Raw genomic sequence first — 27,813 nt, 5'->3', positions numbered from 1 at the left:
ATAGGTTTAGATGTTAATCAATACTGTGTTGTTAAAATTTAAGGTTAAAAGATCTGTTATTTTTATCTGTATTGGGCTCCCTGGACTGTTGTGGTTGACGGGGCTCAGCATGAGAGCTGCTCATGCTTTCACCAGTACCAGCTGTCCAGCCATCAGCAGCAGAAGTTTTACATCCACCACTTTTGCAAGATTCTAGCCTGATGCACATTGGGCTTTAATATCTGCAGTCTAAAAAACAATCTTTGGTTTTGTCATCGTTCCTCTTTGTTTTGGGGGGCATTGATTGCACTGTCAGTAACACCCACATCAGTCCAGAGGCATTTCTTGTTAAGTCATGACATTAAATCTTTAAGTTTTACTTTTTTCTGTTCCTTCACAAAAATTCTTTTTTCTTTTTTTCACTTTACAGATTTGGATTTTCTTGATCGCTAAACTGACACATTGCCTGTAAAGAGTCTTGACAACATTGTGCTGGAGGGATAAAACACACTTGTGGTCGAGTTCATCATTTTCAAATGATGCATTTTAACAACTGTTTGCTTACGTTTACATGTAGTGGACGTAGTGGTTTCTGATTAGTTTGTAGTTCTGGTTGATATATTTTGCCAGTGATAGGATTAGTTATTTGTGTGATGAACACTAATGAATTATTACATTTTCAAGCTAGTGGCTTCAGAACACAAAAACCAGTGTGTGGACAGTATTATCATCATTGCCACCACTTGTTTGGCCAGCATTTAGTCACAATATATCTGCTACGCTGGCTCAAGGTGTCCATCAGAGGCAGCTACAACCAAAAACCTCTGCACAGCTGCAGGCTGCACTCAGCCATTCCTCCACAGCAGATCCTCCATGCATTGTGTCCTCATATCAAATGTCTTGTGTATACATATATTAGAACACTGGTAACTACAATCTAAAACACAAAACTGTGTTTATTTAATCGACTACTACAAGTAGACATTAAATGATGGGCAATTTTATTCATCATTTTGTTTTTTGTTCTCCTCATGGGAGGATTATGGGTCAAACTGGGGGCATGGGGGTACCTCCCAAAGGCAATGGCAGGGGAAACAGTGTTGTCCAAGAACTCAAAATGCACAATTACAGAAACATGATCTCGTCACGTAGCGAAAAACCGCCATAATTTGATTAATGGCAGAAAAATTAAACTCAAATTTGAGATTTTCTTTTTTAAAAACATCTGAAACACATTTGTCCAAGGCTGAGTTTTAGATTTCAGATAGCACTGTTTTTCTTGCAATGGATATAAAGTTTTAGAATCATACTGTTCATACAGCTTCAGCATGTATTAGGTAATGTTATAGTATGGAGATAAACCCTTCCAGACTCTGCTTGGCGACAGACATTCCAGCTGAATAAGGTAACCAAGAGGCTGTTTTTCTCCTCAAGTTTAGAATTCAAAACTATTCCCTCGACTGCTTCCCACATGTGACTCATGCAGAGACCTACGTATGTACACACACTGATTTCCCCTCTGATTACACTGGCACTTGATGCATTACCTCATATACACACAGAACCATGTTTGTATGGGTACAAACGCCTCTGACACTTGGCCGTACTGCTCAATTCAGTCTATCAGCTGTAAAAGCTGTAAGAGTAAAGTAAGTTTAAAAACAAAATATAAAAATAAAATAAAATAAAAATAGAATTGCAAACAAAATTTGGTTCCTTTTAATAATAAACAGACAATAAAAAAAAAAAACCCGTATACCATACACACAACACAAAATATTAAAGGATCAAAGACATGAAGTGGGAATGTGTGAGCAAACTAAAGTTTATTTTTAAACTGTCTTTACAATATCTGATACAAATTTTTCAAATCCATGTGCATCTAACAGTAGTTTTCTGACAAAAGCCCCATTTTTTAGTAATTATGAATTTTGCTTTCAGTGTGATATGGCTAAAATGGTTATTTCAGCACACCAGTAAAATCATCAGGACTAGCTAATTGTTTTCTTTTACTGAAAACAATTAGCTAGTGTTGTACTAGAAGGCCACACGAGGCATTATCACAGTCAATGGGAGTTAAAAACAAAATGTATTTCTTAAGTTTAATTTCATATCAGTCAGTTCCAGGTTCAAAATGTTCACTGTCCCTAAAAACAAGACAAAGAAACAGACATACCACTGACAGTTAAAGAGTAAAATATTTTTATAATCCTGATAACGTGCTCATAGTCAAGTGTAGCATCCAGGCATCCATGGAAAACAAAATAACAAGGCTAAGAGTAAGAAGATAGGAGTAAACTAGCTAGATGTCACCTAAAGATAAGTAGGCTAATGCTCAATCAGCAGAGAAAAGTGCCATCACATGACAAAAATTACATTAAAAAATGAGGATAAAAAATTAAAAGTTAGAGAATCTGAGATGACCCCATTCACACGATGATACTGGCAATTAATATGGTGCACCACAATTCAATTTATGTGTGTTAGAGGAAAAAAGTTACATCTGTTACATCAGTTACAGCTGGCTAGACGGCTGGGGTGTAACATTTCTCCAAGACCACCATTTGCTGGCACAGCATCCGAATTTAAAATGTCAAGAAACAAAAGATGTAGCTACTACTATTGCCCTACTATCTTACCCTGAAATTCCTGACCTAACAAGTGTTGCTGGAACAGTCCACAGTAATTGCTTATTCTCCACTTAAACTGGTCCTAGAAACTAACAATGACACCACTCCCCATGACCAAAAAGAACCCAACCAACCAAACAAAAAAAAAAAAAAAAAAACCCAAAACAAAGACATTTTGTCTTCATATTGATAAGAAAATAGAACTTTTCACCAGGTTTCATGCAGAAAAAAAGTAAGTGTTTTGTGATTTTTCAGCTGTAGTGAGAAGAGGTGAGAAAGAAGCCGCCACAACAGAAGAGACGGACAAGCACCAGCCGTCCGTCCTCCCCTTCTGTGTCGATTTCCTACAGCGTGAATGGAGGCAGTGAATAGCATATACACACAGTATAGTGCTTCATTATTGACCCCCACCAATCGAACACTATTGTTCTTCCCGCTGAGGCCAGAAGACTAACCGAGACCTCTGCAGTCAGCTGGGTTAATGAGCCAGCTAGCACACTACAATCTCTCATATGGGACACCATATGCATGGATAGACATTTTAACAAGATGCATTGGAGTGATCACTGCATGTCTCCATCTGTGTTTTTGTGTATACACATGTAACGCTCACTGACTCAATGAGTGTGCAAGCAAAACTAATTTCAGATGACTGCAAACAGAATTTCTGAAAGATTTCTCAAAAGCTTTTTCTACTTTTGTGACGACCCCCCCTCCCATCCTCCAGAGGACGGTCCCCTTTCACAAAAGGCTGCTATTCTTCATTTCAGCTGGCAAAGGACAACTGACCTCTAACCTATCTCCTCTTCCCCACGACCTGACCTCTTTCCTCCACGCACTACCTTCATCGATTCAAGTCTTTCCCCATCACCAGCTAAAAATCCAAAACAATCGTAACCTCTATTCTCTTTCCATCTAAACTCATGATATCATGTGACTATAAACAACTCAAATAGTTGGGGGGGGGTATAATAAAAAAAAAACAGAGTCTCTCTCCTTGGAAACTTTACAAACTTCACAAAGTATATTAGATCATTTTCAATGGTACCTAAACTGTACAGCCTATCAGAATGAGGCATGACTATAACAGTGGGTTTAAAATGGGGGTCATTAAAAAATTCCAGCTTTGCCAAACCCCCCCGAATAATTTAAACAGCACTTAAACTTCAGTTGAGAAATCAAAGGACAAGTTACTGAAAGATGCAAATGCTACCTGTAAAGTGGTGCTAAACTTTGTAATGCTCCCTCTTAACCAGTGATGAAAGATACAGATAATTGCTGTCTTTGAACTAATGAGGCAAGACTGCTAATGTTACCAGTAATCTGATGCTTAACGGCCTGTATAAACCTGTTCAAATATGTCAATGCTACAGCTCTAACATCTCCAGGACTTATGTAATCATGGACTCGAGTAGCTCTGCTAGAGTCACAGTTGAAAATAATCCTCATTTATCCCACACCGGGCTTTGGTGGAGGCCCTCAGTTTGAAACGAGCCATATTAGTTTATCTAGTTTTAAGTCCACTTTCTCTGGATTGGCTGCCACTTGCAAACAGTTAAAAGAGTAGGTGGGAGGGGCTCAACTCAAGCTGTGATGCAAAAGTAGAAAAAAAAATTGCCTGAAACAGAGCATTTTGCCTAACAAGGCCTGTGCTTAGTCTCCCAGGGATTAGTTGCATCTACTCTGACCTCATTATTATCTAATATGAACATTCTCCATGGTAACAGTAGATTTGATAGAAAATAAAGAAGAGCTTAACATGTCTTTAAATGATCCAACACAATATAACACTGAAGACTTTGATTCTTAAAGGCAAAGTTGACAGTTGCATGCAAAAGTTTGGCCACCCCTGTGCAAACATACACACGCCTTTGGCAACGGTGTCAAAACAGCTCAATTTATACCTCATCTTTCAGCATGACTTGTATCTAAAACAGCTCTAGATTATCCAGATATTGTTTTGCATACAAAATATGTCAGGCATCAAGTATTACGACTGCGTCGCCCATCCTGCAACTCTTTGTGGTACTGCCACCAAAAGGTCTATCGGATTTGCCTTGTAAGTTTTTGTATAAAAAATAACAACAGCAATAAGTTCACAATTTCTAGTCTTATGAATGTCAAAATTTGCTGATTATTGTTTATATCTAGCAAACAAAGCTGAATACTTTTAGGCTGCTGTTTAGACAAAAAAAGACAAAAAAGAACATTTTAACTTCTGGGCAATTTTTAAGGGATATTTTCAAAAAAAAAACAGGCAATCAACTGAATTAACGCAGATGCATCTAACCTATTAGCATGCACAAAACAGTAAGGATGAAGTTAGGAGAATGAGAAACATGAGCTTACACAACAACAGTGAGTGTTCTTCTTCCTTTCACAAACTCCTACAACACCATTTTCAGCTGATTCTCACATTTCTGTTTAGCCTTTGACTCCTTTCACATGCGATGCCAATTAGCAATTATGTGCACGGGCCTTGTTTGTAGCAGTGTTATTCTGTCTTTAACTGAACCTCAACAAAACTAATTTGTTATGACTATTATTCAGCTTCAGTCAGACAGAAAAACACTTCCAGCCTCAAGCTGCATGCCAACCAGAGGCTTAATTTTCTGTTACCACCAGCGCATTGTTGATATTTTCATAGGCTAAATGACAGAACAGTAACTTTACAAAATATTTCCACAAAGCTCATCCAGATAGCTTTGTAATGACTTCTTGGTCAACTCTCGAGGAGAAAGTGAGAGCACATAAAACAAGCCTGGCTCCAATTAACTGCCTTGCTCTGACTGGCATGTTACAATACATTCAGCAGTTGAAGAAGGGAGTTTCTCTGAATCCCCTAATTGTCAGCAGCCCACTACAGAACAAGTGCAGTGAGCAACAATTCACAGCTAAATACCAGAAAGAAGAGAGCTCCCCCAAAGCTTTCCTTCCGCTCTCTGGTTCCCACTAACCAAATAGTCTTACAATGAACAGTCACCTGCTTTTCATTTAGGGGGGAAAAATGCACCCCAGGCATTCCAGTCCAGTCTCTCTTTCCTCCACTTTACTTCCTCTGACTCTACAGGCATTTCATTTCAGTGAGGTGGATCTCAAGGAGGAAATTACTCAGTCATCCAGAAGTAAAGAGAGGGGGGGGGGGAAAAATCCCTTCTTTTTCACAGAGCATTAGAATAACGCACAGCAGTCATCTTTTCTAAGTTGTCACAATCTGGTACTCATTCAACTTTGTGAGTAGCATAGGAAGCAATGGAGAAAGGTAGGGGAACAATAGAGGTGGTCAGCCCTCCTACCGAAACACAACAAAGACACAATCTGTGACTTTTTATGTTAGGTCCTGAATTTTAACGCAGAACACCACACCAACCAGTATCTCAAGGTTCTTCATTGACAATCCCCTATGACAGGCTCGGCCAACGGCAGGCCTCGAGGGCCGGTGTCGTGCAGGTTTTAGATATCACCCTGGGTCTAAACACCTGGATCAAATGATTAGTTCATTTTAGTTCAATGTAGCCATTTAAATCAGCTGTGATGAATCAAGGATACATCTAAAACCTGCAGGACACCGGCCCTCGAGGCTTAGTCTACATCCATTTAACCTCCATTTTCAGAAATAATCTCTATCTGCAACCCACTAAATACATATTAACCTCCCTTTTCACAGACAACATGCATGTGTGTGTTCTTTATGCAAACAGGATCGAGAAGGCTGGTTTGTTTTCGGAAAACACTGCACAGGTAGATAGAGATTTCTGTGGTTGGACCGAAGATGAGGTGAAAGTGTTGCTGGAAGTTACCACATGAGTCTAAGGCAACTTTAGTGAAGAAAGTCACAGCTGTGAGTCCGTGGACAAATGTTTGCCAAAGTTTCAAGTTTATCCTTTGAGATCAAAGCACGATCCTGGATTTTAAACTGCAGTTAGGTCAACACTTTTCCAGCGTGTGTGTGTAAATGTGGTAAAAACATAGTCTACGTGCTCATTAGATTCAACCCATATCAAGTGCAAGGTTGTATGAACTTTTTTCTTTTTGGGGGGGGGGTTAGGAGCTAGTTAGGACGCATGCACCCTAACTAACCCTTTTAGCATCTGTCTCTATTGCAATGTAGAAACAAATAGACACACGCGGTAATGAAATATTTCTGCAACAGCTTCAACCATGACGTCAGTACTGATGGTGCAAGTAGACAGAAAGTATGCAGGGAGATGCTGCCGTGTTATCTGTTTTTAGTTTTTATATCTAATTTTACATTGCTGATAGCTTTCTTTAAGAGGAGCAGCGTACTATTCTTCCTCTTGCTTCCACTAGGTTGCTGAATTTTAAAAAATTATAATAATTTTTTTTGTAAAGGTATTTGATTCAAGTTTGACCAATCAGCAACCAGCCTAGCAGTTATTCAGTGTCACTCAGGAGTACGTAACTTAGATTAGGTACTTTTTCTCCACCTATTCCAACCTTAAAAAAAAGAAAAGAAAAACGTGTTGTAGGGCAAGATAGTGTGGTAAAACACATGCACCAGGTGCAGACCGCCATAACACAACCCACTAGTTCCTACAGTGGCCAGAGTATTGGCATCACACTGGAGTTTAACCATCTTCACTGATCCCTTAGACACTCTGCTACAGTCAGGTCTAATTTCAGATCACAGCTGTTCTATAAGTTTGTTTATTGCCAGTTAGCAAATGTTAGCATGTTAAAATGGTTTTGGAACATCATATCAAATTAACATTAGTGTGTGTGATTAACCCCATATCGGCAACACAATAGGTCTGTCAGCTCTCTTATGTTATAACCGTGATGTTTCAACCTTGATGAGGTTCATTATAAACCACACAAGGGCTTTACCAGGTTCAATCCAATCACATTGCACATTTGCATTTTTACATTGAAATCAGTTAGGTCCTAGAAAGAGCTGCAGATGACATCTAAAATGATATTATAGATGCAAAACAAACTATAATCGGTGGCTGTGATACTTTTTTCATACTAATGAGATAATTTAAAAACAAAAACTTTATTTATCAAACAGAAAATGTTGGATACTCATCAATTTAATCATGTAACAGGAAACGCATTAATTGTCAATCTGTTGATCCCACTTTGCTTATTCTTGTTTTTACTTATTCAACTTTAAAGAGCTGCTCTTTTCTTTTGTCTGCAACCTCAAAAGAAATTCTTTATTACTGCTGTAACACAATTACAGTATCGTTTCCTGGCTTGGACTCAGGTATCTGTTTCGAAATGTTACAGCAAATCCGTATTAAGCAATTGATAAGATTTCAGCTTCATTTGTTTTTACAGAAAATCTCAAAATCGCCTGAGATAAACTTTGTCTAAAGAAAACAGTTGAACCTTCTGAACTTTCCCTCGCAGCGTTGTCATATAGCAGCGTATGAAAATAAATTATACATGCGGAACATAGAGAGCTACAAGCTCCAAATAAAAAAGCAGACAGTGCCTGCCAAAGGTTTAGATTCAGAAGGATAAAAATGGGTTTAATCAAAGACAGCCACAGTTCATCATAGGAGGAAACTGCTGAGGGAAACAGCATGAGCTCCATATCGTGCTGGGTTGGCAGAGGCAGACGCTCTTGGATGGGACGAGTGAAACTAAAACCATAACCCCAGATGAAGGAAGAATGGGGATGACATGTTTTGGGGGACTTTGTTCTTATGATTAGATCTTATTATTTCCTGATGAGAGCTTCTTCTGCTTTTCCCAACCTAAATCTTATCTAAAAATACAAAAAATATAAAGAAAATCTAAAAAGTGCAGAAAATTATTCATGGCACCAGCAAAACTAAACCAAGCCAACCACCTGAGCATGAATTCAAATAATTAAAGAATCTCGAAGCTCCCCCGATCCCTTTTGGATAAATGCACGGGCAGCGCAGCATGATGCTGTCAGCGCCGCTTCCAATGAGCGTTGTTTGGCCTCACTCTTGAATGCACAGGTAACCACAGGAGGTCTTAGATCAAGTCCAAAGTAGTAGGTTATCATGGCATTAAGAAGCTCTGTGACTCTCATTGGGACAAATCAAGCAAGTGGACGGCTAGTAAACGGGAGAAGTAAAGCCCAGCGTTAAGGAGAAAGCTCCTCGTCCTTTCTCTTAATCTCCACAGAGTGCTTTATCATGATGTCAGGCTCTCAAACAAATGTGCTCGATTTCTGGAATCAGATTAAAAAAGGTGACATGTTTCCTGGCTTTAAACCGTGTTTGTGCTTTGTTGCTGTATTTTTTTAAAAATTACAGAAGTTTAACTTGGCTGCTAAGTTGTGCTCTGGCACTGAAGACGCTTGAAAATTCGAGTCTACGTGTACATGTAAGGAATGTTTTGGCTTGCAATTAGTCTACTGCACACATGAGATATGAAGCATATCCATATAAGGTGACTTTCAGCACTAAACACGGGGTCGATAAACAACACAGTAAACGTTTGAATCTTCTTTGACATTTTTCTCTCAATCACCTTCCTACTGTGAGCAGAAAGGGTTCGAATGTACGTCTCTTTAATTAGCAAGGGTGTAACAATTCTTAAATGAGATGTACTGTAATGTTTAAAGTTCAGGTAAGTAGTGAGATGGAAATACATCAGAATACCAGAGTTTGTTTTTTCTTCATAATCCAATCATAATCAAGTGATCACTTTTTTCCCCTGCTTCTTCTTTTTCATCTCCTCCAAAGAAAATGTTTGTGAAGTCAAACTAAAGCCCAACAATGAAAGCATGAGCCTCTAATAATCAGAGAACAGAGGTGAAAATCCACAACAGATTTACCAGTCAGCAGCAACAAGGAATACTTGGCTATAGTTGTACCTTAATCTGATTAATGTAAACAGAAAAACCTAAAATAGCGTTACATGAATCCACTGAACTGCTGATGATCAACTGACCTAAATTTCTAGCTTAAACCTCTACAAATGTTTGTTTCTATACTTCTTTTCTGGCGCAGGTACAGCTTTAATATGTTAAAATCTGTACATCACTGGTGACTGCATTACAAAATTGCAGATTAGTTTTGCAATAAACGTGGCCCCAGGTACCACAGTGCGCTTCCTGTTAGCTGCCTTAATTATTACCAGGTTCAAACACCTACACACACTCAAGAGCATACTCTACAGCCAGTCCACATTGTTGTTCTACTTCTCAAATGTTCACCTTTGACCCTCCTTGTTCTCAAAGTCTAAGGCATTTCCTTGAGTGAGGTCACCTGTATTAAATTATTGTCTAGCACAAAAGCAGAATCCAGAGAGGGAGACAAAAGGTAGAAAGCTGTTGTTGAGGAAGAGTGAAGAATATACTTTATTTAAACAAGATGGTACCTAAAAAAATATAACAAAGTGTTTCTTAACAGTCAAAAACTAAGATAAAATCCATGAAACAAGCCAAAGACTCCAGTATATTTGATTAAAGGTCATTTTAATCATAAAGTAACAAAAGCAAAAAGTCATGGATTCACCAGACTCAAACAAACCATGTGATAGACATGACTTTGGGATAAGCAGAGGTTTAAAGGACAAGTATTAAACTTTCTAAGAGGCCAGGTGGGTTAAGCTCTTCAGAGAAAGTAATATTTCTACTAAAGTGGACACAAATGTTTAATGAGCATGGTGTCTAATGTCACCAATGAAAATGTAGATAAACTAACTTTACAGCAGTCTAGCAGCCAGTATCCCTGGATTAGGTAGAGTAAAATGAGGCAATCTAATTACGTTTCTGAATTCCAAACTTCCTGTCACAGAAAACCAGAATACCATGGGAGGTTTAGGACCAATGCGCCCAGTGAAGCATAGACAAAGCTGAGGGGGTCCCTCAGGACCAAAAGGGGCGGGTGGGGGTATTACACAAAGCTCAACATCTCTTGTAAATCAATGAGCAAGAGTTAAACGTCCCTTTTTGTTGTTCATGATTTTTCATCTAAGTCACGACCGTGAGAAGAAGCCACACAAAGATAAAGATGACAAAACTCCCCAACATGTCAACAAGTGGGTCAGCATCAAACCCAGAATGTAACTGTGAGGCAAACTCACTCAAGGGAGAGAAAAAATATTTGGGGTAACATAAACGCAGATGTTACGGTTAGAAGTGGTGATGTATTTCAAAGGGGGCTACACATGCGGAGCACTTTTCCCCAATCAGAGGTAATCTTAGGCAATGGGATTGAGGCAGAAGCTAACTACGAACAGAGAGAGACAGAAAAGGGAGAGTGGAAAAGGAGATGAGCTCAGAGAGCGTGTCGGAAAACGGCCAAAAGTAGACAACATCCAGGATGACAGTAGGTACTACACAGAGATATGCTAACCCACTTCTATGTGTTGCAGCTGTGAAGTTTTTGGGCTTCTTATCTATGTTTTATTGCCATTTAATCTTTTTTTCGGTAAGTGGCTTCCTTTCCCGTTAGAGCCAACTTTTCAACAACTCAGCTTTCGATTAATACATAACTGTGATGGCTTTTTGGAAGACTGCATGCATTTGTAGAACTCCCAAAATCCCTCTGTCTGCATAGTCAAGGACTACACAAATGGGCACTACCATGAGACCATGCAACTTGCATAAAGGCATGGAGGCTGGAGTAGTAACAACAGGCTTGCAGCATGTTTTGATTTTCAAGTCAAGACAACTAAAGACCACCAACCTAACATTCTTCAGATGACACAAATTCCCAGAACGATCCTTTTGAGACCCAACTCTGACACTACAGCGTCTGTACGTTAATGGATATCGATCATCCGGAGGAGTTCTTTGATCCCTCGAAACTGTGAAGGTTCAGCCGACGTCAATATTTGCTCCGACAGAAGTGTGAGGCCAATATGTGAGACTGTGGTTATAGTTAGATCAGAGGCACCTGGTCACTGCTACCGACACTCCGGCACTAGGGCTGGGCCATATTATACCGTTCACGGTAATACCGGTATAATGTTAGGCAACGATAGGAAAATGAAATATCGCGATAGAATGGGAGTAAAACGCGCATGCGCAGTGCCTTTGTTTTCATACGCACATGGCCGATTGTTGAGTGAAACAGATGAACCAGAATTGGTTTGTAAAAATGGTGCAACTTCAGTGATGTGGAACTGGTTTGGTGTTTGTCCGTCAGATACACAACAAAGCACATTTTTTTGCAGAACATGCAAGCGGCCGTTGTTATTGTCATATTTGTCGGACTAAGATGCTCTTAAGTCTGGGAGTAATCTGGGTCCTAAACTCCGTATGCTTCAGGTCAAACAACACTGCAGCATCACTTAGTTAAAAACTGTCTAAATTCTTTCATCTTTAATAAAACGATCAGCATTGCTGCTTTACCAGGTGTAACTATAAAGTTTAACTTCCAGGCATCCATGAAAACAAAAGTTATTACATTTAACGGAGTTAGAAGTTAGCAGGAAGCTAGCGGAAGTTAGCTCGCTAGTTTCGCTAGTTACCTAAGCATGATATAGCATGTTCTGACGGAGAGATTTCTGAAAAAAATCAAACGTACAGCTCTGCTATCACTTCCAACATAAATGAAGACAGGAAACTAAACAGCAGTGACGTTTGTAGGGTTACTGAAGTTGGGCTAGCTGGTATATAATGATGTGCTACGTGATCGCTAGCGACACAGCTATGTTAGCATAACATAAACAGTGAAGCTGGAGGACGAACACTAACACTTTTCCACTTATAAAAGTTAACGTGAAGGTTCTTCATGGTTAGAGACAAATGCAATCGCATGGCAGGATACTGTAAACGGACCAAACTTCAGTCAGGAGAACAACTGAGATAATCCATCCACAATACGAGGTTAGTCATTAATATACTGCAACAACATGGGAATAGAGCAGCTGCCAGAGAATTCAACATTAATGAATCAATGGTACAGAAGTGGAGGAAGCAAGAAGAATGAGTTTAATAAAGTTTGATTTATCTGACTGCTTTGTTTCGCTTAATGTGCCTTATAATCCCGTGCACCTTATGGTCCGAAAAATACGTACTGCACACTGCAGTTTAATGTTGCAAAGCACCTCTTTTTAACTTCAGTGGATATTATACATGGTTATGCTCAGGATACGTCAGCCCATTTCTACTGGAAATGCCTTTTGGTTAAACTTTCAGCAAGGAATTTGCATTTGCACTGTTACATTTTTATAAAGCTTTAATGTACATAAAAACCAGCTTCTTGTTTAAGTGAAAATAAATGGAAGGTTGTCTTTTTGCGCTAGTAATGTTGTGGAGTTGTATTTTGTCTCGCATCAATTATATCGTCGGTTATATCGTTATCGCAAATTTTCAAATATATATCGTGATAAATATTTTTGGCCATATCGCCCTGCTCTATCCGGCACATATCCTATCAACTTGCCTGTTTGGTCTAAAGGCCAAAGTAAGTGGGTGTGTTAATAACCTACTGCTCCTGAATGTCAACAGGATTTGCATGGCTTTTAAACTTTATAGGCTGTGGGCTGGTAAAGGGCATTTCATTGCTTTTCCAGGCCCCTACAGAGAAACCTGATTTTTAAAAAAAATTGAAAAAAATCCCTAAAACCCTTTTTGGCATTCATTAATTATTCAAAGTGTCTGGCGGAGGGTCAGCACTCTACTGAAGGTCTTCTTTCAAGGCCTTTCTCATCATCCGTAAATACTTTGCCCTCCCGTTTCGCCCGCAGCATCTTCTATTCATTTCCTGCGTCCTTCAAGTCGCTCCTGCCGTTTCCTATATTTCTCTAAGCATTTCTTTCAGCTTCCATGCTGGAAAAATCTTCCTTTATCCTGCTCTGACAAGAGGAAGCCCTCCCCATTGGAGGCTAAGGAACAGATCTCGTCTAGTTCCAGAAGCCAGTCTGTTTCCTGAAGCTGAACTTACTCGCTGTCAGGTGCCCAGTCTCCCACTTTGTATCATTCTATTCTACAGACCAGTCTCTTCATAACAGCTTTTGCAGCTGTACTCACTTTCCCATCTGTTCAAGGAGGACGTCTACAGTATGCAGACTTCATCATCAAATGGACAGTCCCTTTTCTGTTTTTATGTTTAATCTTGGAAAAGAGATTTGTGGCAATGGGTCGCCTCGTCTTTGCAATGTAAAACACATTCCTTAAAGACAAATTTGAGTAAATCATAGGCTGAAAAAAGCCACCATGACGCCTCCTGTCTGTTTGTCAACTCAAGTTTAGCACTGTCACCCTCCCCATCTTGGTTTTGTTAGAACTCAAGCCTAATTTATGTTAAGACATTTGTGTCTCCTCACGTCTTTGGCAGAGTCAAAGATTTTGGGTATGCAACCAGCCCAGTCCAGACGTGCTTGCTTTTGGTTCACCAAGAGTTAGTGCAAAGCCCAACGTTGACTGGCAGAATGCTGATTTGTTGAAGAGTTAATTAAACAGAAAAGTCAGCAAAAGCAGAGATAGGAGCATGAAGATAAGCTCAGTGGGGAAAATGGTTGCAGTGGACAGATTTTACTGTTTTTAACACTCGCTTTCCCTCACTATAATCAAGTTCTTTATCTATGATGACTTCTATGTTCCCTGTGACAGGGGTTAAAACTAAAGAACCAACAACAGCATAAATACGAAAGTAGCCCAGAGATCAGCTGTTATGCGTATTTTGATAGTGCTGCACAGATGCCAGCCCTTTAAATTAGTAAACAGCATCTATAGTGGCTTTGTTGGCACCCACAATCCCTTAAAGTGCCAATGCCCCTAAATGATGAGATTTAAGCCTTAATTTAATTTAAATAGATCAATTATATAAAACTTTACAACCTTTACAGCTGGCATAAAAGCCACAATTAGGTTTAGAGATGAAAACAGCCTTTTAAACATATTTCTTTGTGGTTTAAAGTTTGGAATTTTAATATCAGGGCTGACTCGCTCTTTCAAGCGAACATCAAGTTGACACTAGAGGAACTGCTGCTTATTATTAAGCACTTGCAATGAAGGGAGCTCGACTTCAGGAAGACGTTTCACGTGTCATCTGAGAGGCTTCTTCAGTTCTAAATACTGATGGAGAGTCCCAGGCATTTAACCCTTCAAGGGGTTTTAATAACTCTGTAGCTGGAACTGAAGATGCTTCTTAAATGAGATGAAACTTCACAATTCTTCAGGTCTTCATGAACCAAAAAGAAGTCCAGCTACCTTCATTGCAAATGCTTAAAATGACCATGACCTAGATGACTGGGAAGCTACACAGACTGGATAACGGGTTTATATTTCAGCCCTGGAAGTTGCCATTGGGTGTTTTCCAGAGCTACACATTTTTAAGATATCTCATTCAACAAAGTTTCTAAATGAAAATGTTTATAGCTTTAAGAAATCCTTCAAAAGGTCAGAAGTCATCACAGAAAGGGGCGAAAGCTACACATTTTCAGTCACTTCAGGAAGAGCAAAGTGATTGGAGCTTAATATTCAGCTCTTTTCTCTCCTCAGCATTTCTTCAGATCGATCTGGCCTTAAAGTGGCACTGTCCGTTTTAGGAAATTTCAGAAATGATCATGCACAGACACCTTCTCTTTCAGCATAAAAAAAAAAAAAAAAAAACTTGATAAAGGATTAGTCTGTCCAGCAAACAGGTCAGAAGGGTGCAAAGCTCGTATAACCCACAACACCAGGCTGCTGGAATAAGGTGTGCCCAAATTAGGGCCATTTTAGCACCAAACAAAGATCTGCTATTAACACTGAATCCCGCCCCCTTAAGTGAGCTCGCTTTGTCATACACCGCTCTGATGCAGTCAATCAGTGACCCAGAGCTTAGCTGGGGGGCATTGAGATTCTTTTACAACCCCCCCCCCCCCCTTCACCTCGCCCCCCGCTCCTCAAAAGAAAGAATGGTAATTAACTGATGAAGAGCTCTGTAAGATTATCCAGTCCTCACGCCAAGAGCTGCAGCTCTGCCAGTGGTGTGCAGTCATGTCCCAAAGGACCACTGCAGAATGGGGAAGGATGGATCTCAATGGTCTATTCAAACCAGTCTCCTCTTTCATCCTCTATTCAGCTGAAAAAAAAACGTGGAGAGCAGCAAGCAATGTCGTATATTTGAGACAGGAATGTTCTTTCATATCAGCACAAATTAGGAAAAGCACTCACAGTGTTTTAAGACATGTCGAGACCGTAGTCACAGCACATTTAGGATGGACACTCACACACGCACAAACACTGACCAGAGGGCACACAAGTGCACAAACAACCCCTCACTGTGAGCGGGAATGCGCGGCAGATTGAATTATACAAGAGAAAGCAAAAAATAGCTGTGTGTCCCAACCACCTAGTGCGAAACAGAGCGGGACACAGGGGGAGTGAGGGAGTGGGAATGGGTGAGTAAGGAGAGAATTTAATTCAACTCAAAGTCGGAGCAGAAAAGTTTTCAGCGTGCACACGGAGCAAAGAAAACACAAGAAACATGTTACTGAAACGAAACAGACAGTGCAGAGGTTTGTCTCGCGTTTGCACGCCCTCCCGTTCTCCTTCATAATATCTCCCACATTCAAATGTGTCACCGTGCCAAGGCCCCCCACAGCCGGGGTCCCAACCCTCCACCCAACCCCCGAAAGCAGACCACCCAATAGATCCCCTGAGCAGGGCTCCCAAATAATCTGAAGCATAAACCTTTTTTTTACAGAAAATATCATGCCCACTGCATCATCACACTATGTCCCACGTGAGTCAGCCCTACTGACTTATACACATGATTTCACTCTGACATATTAGAGCTGCAGAGAAATTGTGCTAAAATTTCTGCTGTCAGACATCCTGTGAACTCCTAAAAATATCTGACTGGAAACTTTTCTCACCCAGAACATGCAAGACAGGCAGACCCAAGTGCGTGCAGGTCCAGCCAGAGCTGTGGGCAAGCTGAGAGAGACAGACGGCATGGTGACGGACAGGAGTGATGCTGCTGCTGGGGCTGCTGCTGGGGCTGCTACAGACCAGTGGGCTTCCTTAAGTTTAATCCAAGAAGAAGAAGAGTAGCCCAGCACTGCAAAGCCATGACCATCCAGGACATAAATACAGCTTCTTCTTTCTGCCTCTTCCTCAGTGTCCGGCTTGCTGTTTTCCCTCTATGTGTCTGCTCTAAATTGGATCCTTACTGCCTCTCCTCTGCTCTGCGCTCGGTCTGCCTCCCGTTCTCTCTGCCGGGGAAAGGTTCACAAAGGTTTTTTTTTTTTTGGTTTTTTTAACTGAGGGGGGTCAGGCTGCCCCTACCTCTCCACGGGAGCAAAGGGGGAGGGGGTATAGTCCACTTATTATCCATCTCTTTTGCGCCTCCTCTCCCTCTCTCTCATCCCATGTCTCCCTCCCTCCTTAGCCCTCTAAGCCTCACCACTTTTAATTTCATTCATCCCTTGATCCCACCCCTCCCTGCTCGTCCCCCCACAGCATCCATGGCACTTCACCTCCCTCCCACCTTCTACGCCTCTCTCCTGCATGCTTTCCTTGTGCATTTCTGTATTAAGCCCATTTTAATATTTCATAAACTCCACGCCGCCTGCTTTTACCTACCTACCTTTGAGGTAAATCTTCACTGACATTTCTCCTGACATCAAAAAATGCAACTTTCAATCACTCTGGAAATCAAAAATAGGCACATGCAATTTATTTTTTCTAGTCTTTTCTCAAGGGAAATTTGCACCAACTCCTTTGGTACCTGCTTTCCTAAATATTTAAATTTAAAAATGTAAATAAGAAAAAAAAAAGTTGAGTTGCCACTTTCATGGTTTGCATAGAAAATACCATCTTGTCTAAACAAGTGCAAACCTTACTTACAAGTGGTAGACAGTTTGCCTTCAAAGTAAAAGTTGCTCCTTTTGAAATACGTTGGTTGTAGCCATAAGGCACAAAACTTTTACTTTGAAGGCAAGCAGGCTGCCTTTCCAGTTTGCATTGCAGTTCTCAGTTTTGCCACCCCTCAGCGACAAGTTGGCAAGTGCTTGCAGACAAGCTGTGTCTTCCATGCAATCTACAGAGCTCCCATGGCAACCTGCTCACAACCAAAGCAATTGCAAAGAAGTTTTCAGAGCAGCACAACATGCCTCTTTGCAATCCTAACCATGATCACGCTGCTCTAAAACAGTATCTGCTTGTTATGCCACGCACCATCAGCTGCAACCTGACTAACACTAGGAGTGTGAAATGGCACAAGACATCACTGCAATAATGAATGAAGGAATGACCAATTTCATTAAATGATTAAATAGTGATATGCGATTGCGAGTGAGGCGCCAACCAGTCTCAGGGTCATGTTTGTTTCTACTTTAAAGTTGGTCATTTTAACATGGTAGTCTATGGGGACAGCCTCTGGTGGTCATTCCAGGAACTGCAGTTTTGGTGCTCGATCAGTACATTGAATTTGACTGACATTTTATCTCTTGTGTGCAGAAATACAAAAACAAAAACAACATGCTTGGTTAGTGACAGGAAGTGGCTTTAAACAGACCCCACTCCCTCTTCACACTTTACAAAAGGGAGAAAGAACACAGGGGCCAGGAAGTAAAAGCTGCCTCATTAAGTTCTCACTGCTCATCAATGACCATGTTAGCCCCATGACTCTTTATCCCTTTCTGCAGGTTTTTCATGCACATGCGCGCACACACAAACGCACACACAAACGCACACACAATCCTCCATACTACTTGAGCCTACCCACGTGTGCACTCAAACCCATCATTTCCCATCAGAGATAAACAAAAACACTCAGAAAAATCCCAGCCCACAATTTCCTCAAAACATAAATACATGTCATTTAAACTATCAAGTTCACCACATTCATATACACAAACATCCACCAATAACCACCTTTTCCTTCTCCACCCTCTCGCGCACATCTTCACAATTTTCTCACATGGTGTGTAAATACACAAACCCACCCACACACAGAAACAGTCATGCATACTCACCCTTTGGCACAGAGGACTAGTGGCCCAGTACTTCTTGCAGGCCACCACCTACACAGACATTCGCTAAAGGATACGAGGTTACAGACGAAACGAAAAACACACGGACACACACAAGGATGCAAAGCCTGACACAACAAGAAGTTATATAGTACGCATGGCTTCAATTCACACTTTCAGATTAAAAACTGCTCTTCAAGAGGACCACCTGTCATCAGCACGAGTCCTAGTTGAGTTTATAATTGCTTCAGTTAATGGTGCTTTCATTCATTAAATGATAGCATTTAATTAGAGTTGGATGGTTTAGTGGTCAGTGAATTATTACCAATGACACAGAGTTTTCAAAAGTTTGTAAGTTTTAGACACATTTTAATTAAGATTTTGTGTTATTGAGTTTTGGCCACTTAGAGGCAGCTAAAGCCCCATCACACAGTCCAGCGAAGTCACGGATTATGATAATCCCTCGTCGCTCATTGCCATCCAGTACATACATCTACTTCCACCTTTGCAGTTCAGGGTGGGGGGGCTGAAGTTTATCCCAGCTGTCACGGGGGCAAGAACCAGTGTACACCATGGACAGGGTTAACACAGAGAGACATAACTATTCATGCTCACATTTACACCTACGGCCAATTTAGAAACATCAATTTAGCCAATATGCATGTCTCTGGACTGTAGGTGTAAATCAGACTGTGCAGATTACAGGGATACAAACTTCAGCCATCTAGTAGATTCTAACCCAGGACCTTAGGTCTAAGGAGATTGTGCCAACCCCTGCACTGCTGGTCCCAGTCAAAAACGAGAAAGAAGCCAGGGAAACATCAAATGTGGAGAATTTAAATATTAAGACTCCTTGTTTTTGCCTGCTTTTTTATTCTATTTATTTATTTAAAATATTTTAGTATCTTTTCATAGCTAATAGAAGTAGACATCTCAAATCTCTCATTGAGAAGCCTTTGCTTTAATGAAATGCAGCTCCAGCAGCAATGCTTATCCTGTCACACTTGCACAAAAAAAAAAAAAAAAGGACCAAACACAAACTAACTGCAACTTAACATTCAGCACTTGAACATCAACAGTCCTGTGAGACTTTACACTGTCTGGCACACATGTTGATGGGACAGCACAGCTGACATGTTGCTGGAAATCAATTTGTTTTTGGACGTCATTTAACACCCCACTGTTTTTCTACATTCTAAAAAAAGATATAGAAATTACTACCTTAGCCTCTTAAATTATACTGTGGCAGAGCTGTAGGTGGCAAGACATTGGCTTTTTGACCACATGGTCAGCAGCTTGATTACTATCTGAGAAATGACAGGACAGGAAGCTTTGTTTGTTTACTTCTTTCTTCTTGCCCCCCATGTGTGAAATCAATCCAATGACCTTCCCAATCATAACTGTCAGAGAATGACAGAGCACTGAAGAGTTGTCCAGCAGAGCTTAGCTGTGCTGAAATAAAAGCAGTCACAGCACTGCACACTATGTTCTTGCATAAAGTCATCCTCCACATTATCTGTCAACACACTCTCATGTAACAGTGCATGATGCATAATTTATTTTTTTATAGTCATAACGCCTTCTATATACAGTAACAGAGGAAACTGTATCAAGTTAATGAATTTCTACAAGATACTCAAAGTCTTTTTTACCCCAGTCACATTATTTCACTATAAGGCCACCAAAAATCAAACAGAAACTAAGTGCAGCAGCAGCACCCACTGGTGGTTTTTGAACAAACTGCATCCCTGATTTCTTATCAAGTATTTGTTCAAACGGCGATCGGCCAAAACAATTAAAACCAACGCCCAACTATTGTCCAGGTTCCCCTTTTGCCACCAAAACAGCTCTAACCTGTTGGGGTGTGGACGTCATTGGGGGTATCTGACACTGCTTGTTTCCAGTGGTTGGACCCTACGTGGATCGGGCTTGTTGTGGTGCAGCCCACAGATGTTCAGTTTGATCTGGGGAGTTTGAAGTCAGGTCAGCTCGGGTTCACGAGCAGGTTTGCGGTGTGGCTGGATGCCCTGTCCTGCTGGAAGTGCTGCACAGATATCCTAGATAGACCTCTCTGCATTGAATCATACCTGTTATTAACCTCTGTCTCTCTTCCACAGCATGTCTTTTATCCTGTCTTCCTTCTCTCACCCCAACCGGTCGCAGCAGATGGCCCGGCCCCTCCCTGAGCCTGGTTCTGCCGGAGGTTTCTTCCTGTTAAAAGGGAGTTTTTCTTTCCCACTGTCGCCAAAGTGCTTGCTCATAGGGGGTCATATGATTGTTGGTTTTTTCTCTGTATCTATGAAGCGCCTTGAGGCGACTTTTGTTGTGATTTGGCGCTATATAAATAAAATTGAATTGAATTGAATATCAAAGTAACATCCAGAAGAATGGCAGCTTTTTGTAACAGGATGAATTATATTACTCATTTCACCTGTTAGTGGTTTTAATGTTGTGGCTGTTTGGTGTAGCCTGGCAATAAATTATAAAGCGGGACTACAGAGACTGAGGGATTGTAATGCAGGAAAGGAAAGAAGGGCAAATTTCTACGACTAATCAGATCACTCAATTTGTTTTAGTACATCTTTAACCTTGACCATTTCGGTTTCTTTTGTAAAACCAGAGCCAAGAGCGGACAGCGAGACAATTAAGAAGATTAACTGCTGTCGGATCACTGTCCTTGAACCACGTAAAGACGGATAAACAGCTGAGTGAGATCAAAGCTGCCCAGCCTGTTACAACGGGCTCAAAACAAGAGACAGAAGGAAAAAAAGACTGAACTGATAAAAGAAGAAAAAATAAGCAAAGGCTATCAGACATGGATGAAAAAGAGGGCGGGAGAAACAAAAAAACCCTGAAAAAAAAAACAAAAAAAAAAAAAACAGGGGTCTGTAGTCAGTGATCACATAGATGAAGATAGTAGATAAGCAGGCGGATAAAGGGAGAGTGAATGTGCAAACAGCAGAGGGGTGTGTTCTGTGATCTTGGCCGATGTCCTGACGTGCTACATGAAGGGGAGTTCACTTGTTGACAGACAGAGGAAGAACACACTCCAGCAGGCCACACACACACACACACACACACATGCACGCGCGCACACACACACACACACACACACACACACACACACACACACCCCTCTGTGACTCCCATCTGTTGCAAACAATGCAGGCCCGCCGCCCTCCCTTTGAGAACGCTCACATGTGTGTGCACGTTTTTCCTCTGTTCTTTCTGCTGAGAGGAAGGACCGTCCGCCCAACACCAGAACACACCGACCCATGAAAGCAACAATAACACGGCTGCAGTACACGATGTGAGGCATTTCAGGGTGGTCAGGCCTATTCTTTAAAAAACTCTAAGGTTCATTAGTGAAAAGGCCCTTTAAAGCCATAGATGACCCAGGTGACTCCATCTGTTATGTCCCTTATTACATAGCAATACTAATAACAAATAACACTTGCTCGTTTTTCCACTTTCTAACACATCAGCTTTGAGGACCAATTGTTCACTTTCTTTCTGACATGTCCCACCCACTAAAATTCGTTTTATACTTCTGACCAGAATGAGATAAGATATATTACAGGATCTATTCTGTTCGTAATAAGGTTGGATGATCTGATATCCTCGTGTCGGTGTTGTTCCCACATCATCATAATAAATGTTGTTCCAGGTTCAACATTGCAAGTGACCAATCACATTGTTGTGACGTCCCCCTTTTCTGCCTTTGAAAAAATACCGCCTTAAAAAAAATCTACTTCACTTGCGAGAAGAGAAACCGCTTCTGTCCGCCGATCCAGGAACTTGAATTCTTTGGATTTCAGTATACTTTTCTTTAATAAACGGTAAGCATTATACATATTGTCCTTACAGAGGCGGTTTCTTTTCTCGCAATTGAAGTAGATTTTTTGAAGGCGTTTGTTTTTTTCGAGGTCGCGGATGACGTCAGGAGAAGGTGATTGGTCACTTGCAATGTTGAACCTGGAACAACATTATTTATGATGACGAGGGAACACCACCAACACGAGGATATCAGATCGTCCAATAAGCACATCCGCAATTTAAAGATACTGGCTGACAGATAATTTTGACGTCAAATAAGAAAGTCACATAAATCAAAAACTAATAAAATAAGCAGTGCGAGTACAATCTTCAAATGAATGTTTCAAATGCAACAAAGGGCTGAGTGTAGCAAGTGGCTGTGTTCATATGAGGATGTGTGAACTAACACACTAAGCAGTGGCTGCTTTTACAGGATTAATGGTTCTATTCATCAACACAGGACCTACAATCAGAGAAAGTGCCATGTCAAGTCAATCTGCTAATATCCTGCTGTTTTGACGTGTCTGTGCCAACGCGCTTATCTCTCCAGCTCATCATACCATGCCAGGCTGCTGAGGATCACACAAATATTAAATTTCCTTTGTCATTTGGCAACTGCAGATCTTAATCACGAGAATAATAAATAACTTCTCATACATCTTCGGTCAAAGGCTGTGAGTCATTAAGTTTCATCAGCGATCACACCCAGTGTTCTCTATAGATGAGCTAAAGCTGCATCTAAATCTGTGGCAAGTTTCCCTTCCTGCAAAGCATGCTCATAATAATAACAAAGACAATGCACTATTGTTTAGAATGCATGATTTTTGCCATGTTCATCACATTAGTTTTCAGTGTGTTTGCTTTTTTAATATTATTTTGCTTTGATCTGCTGGCCATGTTTAGACATTAGGTTAAAGACAAAAAACCCTAACTGGTGCAGTTAAGGCACAAAAAAAACTGCTTGGTTTGGCACAAAAATAAAAAATAAAATAAATGAATAAGAAAAACTACTTACCGTAGGTTATGAAAAGATTGTGGCTGGGGTTACACATGCCCCCTCCTACATTGGACCTTGCACACTGAAAAGTTGGAAATGCCAGCTCTGTCTTTATAATGCAATGACCTGGTCCACAACCTGCCACCTTGAACATACTGTAAAGGTGACAAACTGGCAGCTTTCTAAAGCCTGTATACCTTGACTTGAATATTTTGGAATATCTGTCTCAGTTCATATTATAATCCTTCCAATACTATCCAAGCATTTCAGTCAAAACCACAAATGTGCAAGAGGAAATTCAAGAGGGGCACCAGCATCATTAACCTGCACTTTCTTGAAACCATGAGGTGAATTTCAGCAGGTAGACATTTCATTTTGAACCAAACTGACAGACTGACAAAGTGACACTGCTACACCACTAAAGTGTGGTCTTAACCCAGCCCACCTCAGCACTAAGCTATAAGCAGCAGCTAGAGACACCAAAAAAAAAGGTCAACTTCAATATAAAGGTTCCTGCCTCTTAAATTAACAAAATAAGACATCAAAATGATATTTTATTGAAGGTAAATACATCTAAAATACCAGCTGTACCTTGTTTTTGCTTTTCCCTGGCTTCCAGAAAGGAAAGATGCAATAGAAGAAAAATTTTGCCCAACTGAAGACGGTGGCGAGACACCAGCCTAGTCCGCCCATTCTCTCGTGAAAAAACAAAAAAAACAAAAACCTCCTCGCGTCCTCTACCGTATCCTGTATCTCCTTGCTTTGTCTCCCCTCCCTCTCTAGCCTGCCCTTCAAGAGCCGTGTCCAGAGGTGCAAAGACTAGCAGTGTGACCTGGAGAGAATCCCAGAATGGCTTTTCATCCAATCCAAGAAAAGGTACCTTTTTCTAGTGTTTTAAAAAACTGGAGATCCCATAAAGTGCACATTACTCGTAAATGCCTTCTTCGCTCTCTTGTCTAGCATCCCTACAGCATCCCTCCATCTTTCTGTGGATGCTGCAGGATCTGCCATTCAAAGCATGAGGAGGAAAAAGATTAGGAGAGGGGAACTCAGAAGTGGGCGGTGGTGGGATGGGTCAGGCAGAGCAGTCTGGTTAAGAATGAGGCACTTATAGTGATGGAAAAAGGAGGGGGGGTCTTAAATTTAATGTAGAACAGTGGGGGGATGGCTTGAAGAGAGAAAGAACAATAAATAAGAAATGTGTTGAGTGGACAAGCAGTCCGTCGTCACAGTTTAAATAATGATGTATACTACAAAGCTGGTATGCTCCAGCTGATAATTCAAGCGCTTCATGTTTGAGGTTTGCAGTGAAAGAACCTAAAAAGAATAAAATGAATGCAGTATTTGGACTCAGCGGAGGATGCTGGTGCATTTGGAGCTTTCAGGGGTTTTTTTTTTTAAATGAAGACTGGCAGATTCTGACCAATCATAAATGGTGCATGGAGCCTCTGAACCAGTTTGCATCTTGAGTGATTAGTTGGGTGCCTAGCTTTCCTTATTGGATAAAGTGGAAGGCAATTGAAATCAATGGCTCCTAACTTGCTTTACATTTGAGGAAGAGCAAGAAAGTGTGTGCAATTACAAAAGGAGGCTTGTGATTATCCAAATTCTCTGCATTAAATTTGCAATTTCACCCAATTTAATCACTGATCATGAGACAATTTACCATTTAAAGAATTCAGAAAATGGAATAGTTGGCTCTTTATTTGGAAAACCTCCCAACCGCAGCTCACTTTCATTGCTTCCCCTCAGAGAACTCAGAAAAGAAAGACTGTGACTCTTTGGTGAAAGGGCCATAAGATAGGCCGTTAAGGCCAATTTGGGTATATTCTTAGCTTTTTGTTCCCGCTCTGTGGTTTGTTACAGTCAGCCTTTTCCATAGCCTGCCACAGATTTTTTTTTAAATGTCAAAAAGATGTTGGAAAATGTGAAGATGGTTACACTTTGATATCTGGTGTGCCCATCTGGTATGACTTTAGTCCAGAAATCCCAATTGTTAACAAAAAATAACCCTAAGTAAATGAGACTGTACGTGTTCAAGGAGTTTATCCTAAAAAATACACTTACACAATAGCAAACTTTTTACACTACAATGAACAACCCCAGGAAGCAACAAACATTTGTACATGTACAAATTAAGAGTCACTTCTTACAATCAAAATAATTTCGCATTGGAACAAGATAACTTTACATGTAAATGAATGCAAAAAACGAGAGTGAAACATGGCAAATATTTAGCAAATTACCAGTAAATGTTGTTGTTAAGCTGTCAGATGTATTTAAGTAAAGCTTAATAATTAAGTTGGACTCTTATCAGTTTGATAGCAGGTAATTATTTAGCTTACCCACATAAATGATTTCCATCAAAACCTGCTGAAAAAAGAAACTGTTCAATACCAACCTAACCAAGTCTAACTAATCAGTTCAAGCCTTGATTGTGCTTTGCTGCTGACCCTCGAATTCATCACCTAATGATGAAATGTATGTCACTCAGACTCACGCGGACCCTTGAAGACTTATGTGATAAGTATCCTAGCTCAACTATCCATTAAATTCAAATTCAAATTTTATTTTATTTGTCACGTACACAGTCATACACAGTACGATATGTAGTGAAATGCTTGGACAACTGCTCGTGACCTAAAGAAAACAAAAAAGGAAAAGGCTATGAATAAGATAGGAAATAAATATGAAAAATTAAAAAGGGTAAATTTAACTAGGAAGGAATAAAATATAAATTAAGGTTAAAAATGAAATAACTGTACAACACAAATTAGAATGAAGGGTAAATTTAACTGGGAAGAATAAGATAAAATATATAAATTAAAGTTGAAAATAAAATAACTGTACAACAAAATACACAATATAGAACTATATAAGAATGTATGAAGAAATATAAATAAATATATACACAATAACAGCAGCATATACACAATAACAGCAGCGTGATTTAAGTAATGAAGTGAAATTAGCAAGTTAGCTACCTTTTCCCCCCCATTTTTTTTTTTTTTTTTTCAACAGATTAGGAGTTTAAAGGTTTGAGTGATATAACCCTACAACTCCCTGCAAAAAATTTTAACACCTCAAGAGTTAAAACTTTCAGGATTTTATGCTCCAGGAGATCAAATTTAATGATTTGTTTCCCTAGTTTACTCACCCATCTCCACTTTCCCAACTTCCCATAGCTAAAGCTGACTTGGACACATTTAGCTTACTTAAGCATTTCTGACAAGCATTCATTTTAAACATAAATGTCCTGATATATGGACAGATGCTTTGTGTATTATAGAGAAAACAAAACTGCCTGGGGAAACTACAAGACCTCACTGCAAAAATGTCGATATGATGTGTGACGAGCAATTACATTCATGTTTATGCAGCCTAAGACTCAGGGTGTAGAAGAGAGAATACAAATTCTAAGCATATAAATAAAAATGCAAACAAAGCACAAATAAGATTCCAGTTTACTTTGCTGCACAAGCAGTGTGCTTGTTCTGAAGACACTTGCAGATTTCTACAAATTTTAACATTTCAGTTACTGAAACACAAAAGGGACCATTTATGTATCAAAGAAAAATAACATAACCAGAGGTTTCCAATAAGAGCAATACTGCACATTTTCCAGAGCATTTAGCAGATATGTTATTCTTGCAGACACTTTGAGAGTGAAGCTACTGTAAGTTCTCACGTGAAGGAAAGGTCTCACCATTACACCAACCTATCAAGAGCTTTAAGCTTACACAATACTGGCAAAGGGAGAGAAGTTCCAGAGAAGGCGCAGGGACAACACTATGCACACTTCCTGCCTCTCTGCGGGACAAACAATGGGCTGGTTTCACGTCTCAATCTGGCAACGTCAGCTCTGTTGTCCATTCTAGGAAACCAGACAAGAGGTGAGGGAGTGAAGGGTCATTGTTTCTGGGAGAATAAGAGGGGAAGTGGCTGGTCATGGTCTTAATGTGGGAGGGTTCACTGGGATGTTTTACTCACAGCTGGTGGCATCCATTTGTCACTTTAATTTGATATTGTGTATCAGTAAAATGCAGTGGATTTCTAAAAGCACTGATAAAGAAAAACTGTTTTAATGCCATCTGGGTTATACTTTTTTCCACCACTCAGGAATTACGTCATCCCATTTTCCCAGAACATCACATCTAACAATGCTGCGGGGCAACAAAATAACGTCTAGCATATGAACTCAACATTGAAAATGTAGCGTTTTATATTCAATAGGCATCGCCAGTTAGTCGCAGCCTTCTCATGAGACTTATTAAGTGCAGACGCTGCGCTGCAGACTCTTTCATCTTTATTCAATATTTTACATACATTTCAGCTGTCAGTAGTGAGTGCCAGTCTGTGCCCAAGCCTTCACTAAATCATGAAGGCCTTGCTGGTTATATCCAGTATGCACATGACTGCAGTAAGAGACCGTTATTCCTGTAAATACGCCCAGGATTTGTTAGCAATCACTGCATCACTAGAAGGCAGAACAAATCTACAATGAAGTTAACTAATAGCCAATAATAC

General features: G+C 40.3%; 1 protein-coding gene across 10 annotated transcripts in view; it reads right to left on the bottom strand.

Annotated features, from left to right (window-relative positions):
• Nucleotides 1–27,813, bottom strand: part of tns1b (tensin 1b) — a 203,217-nt gene that overhangs the window by 139,936 nt on the left and 35,468 nt on the right. The window contains exon 1 of one of the 10 annotated variants that reach the window (XM_085385304.1): nucleotides 16,374–16,818. The exons of the other annotated variants lie outside the window; for them this stretch is intronic. Within the exon in view, the coding sequence (XP_085241430.1) occupies nucleotides 16,374–16,454 (81 nt within the window). The 5' untranslated portion in view covers nucleotides 16,455–16,818. Of the gene's footprint in view, nucleotides 1–16,373; nucleotides 16,819–27,813 lie in introns of those variants that run through there. 10 annotated transcript variants of the gene reach the window in all.

This window comes from Rhamphochromis longiceps, linkage group LG16 (genome assembly GCF_057381845.1).
Source record: "Rhamphochromis longiceps isolate RC_006_pf linkage group LG16, R_longiceps_female_GT1.1, whole genome shotgun sequence".
Classification (NCBI taxonomy): Eukaryota; Metazoa; Chordata; class Actinopteri; order Cichliformes; family Cichlidae; genus Rhamphochromis; species Rhamphochromis longiceps.
This window is presented reverse-complemented; position numbering and strand designations above follow the sequence as displayed.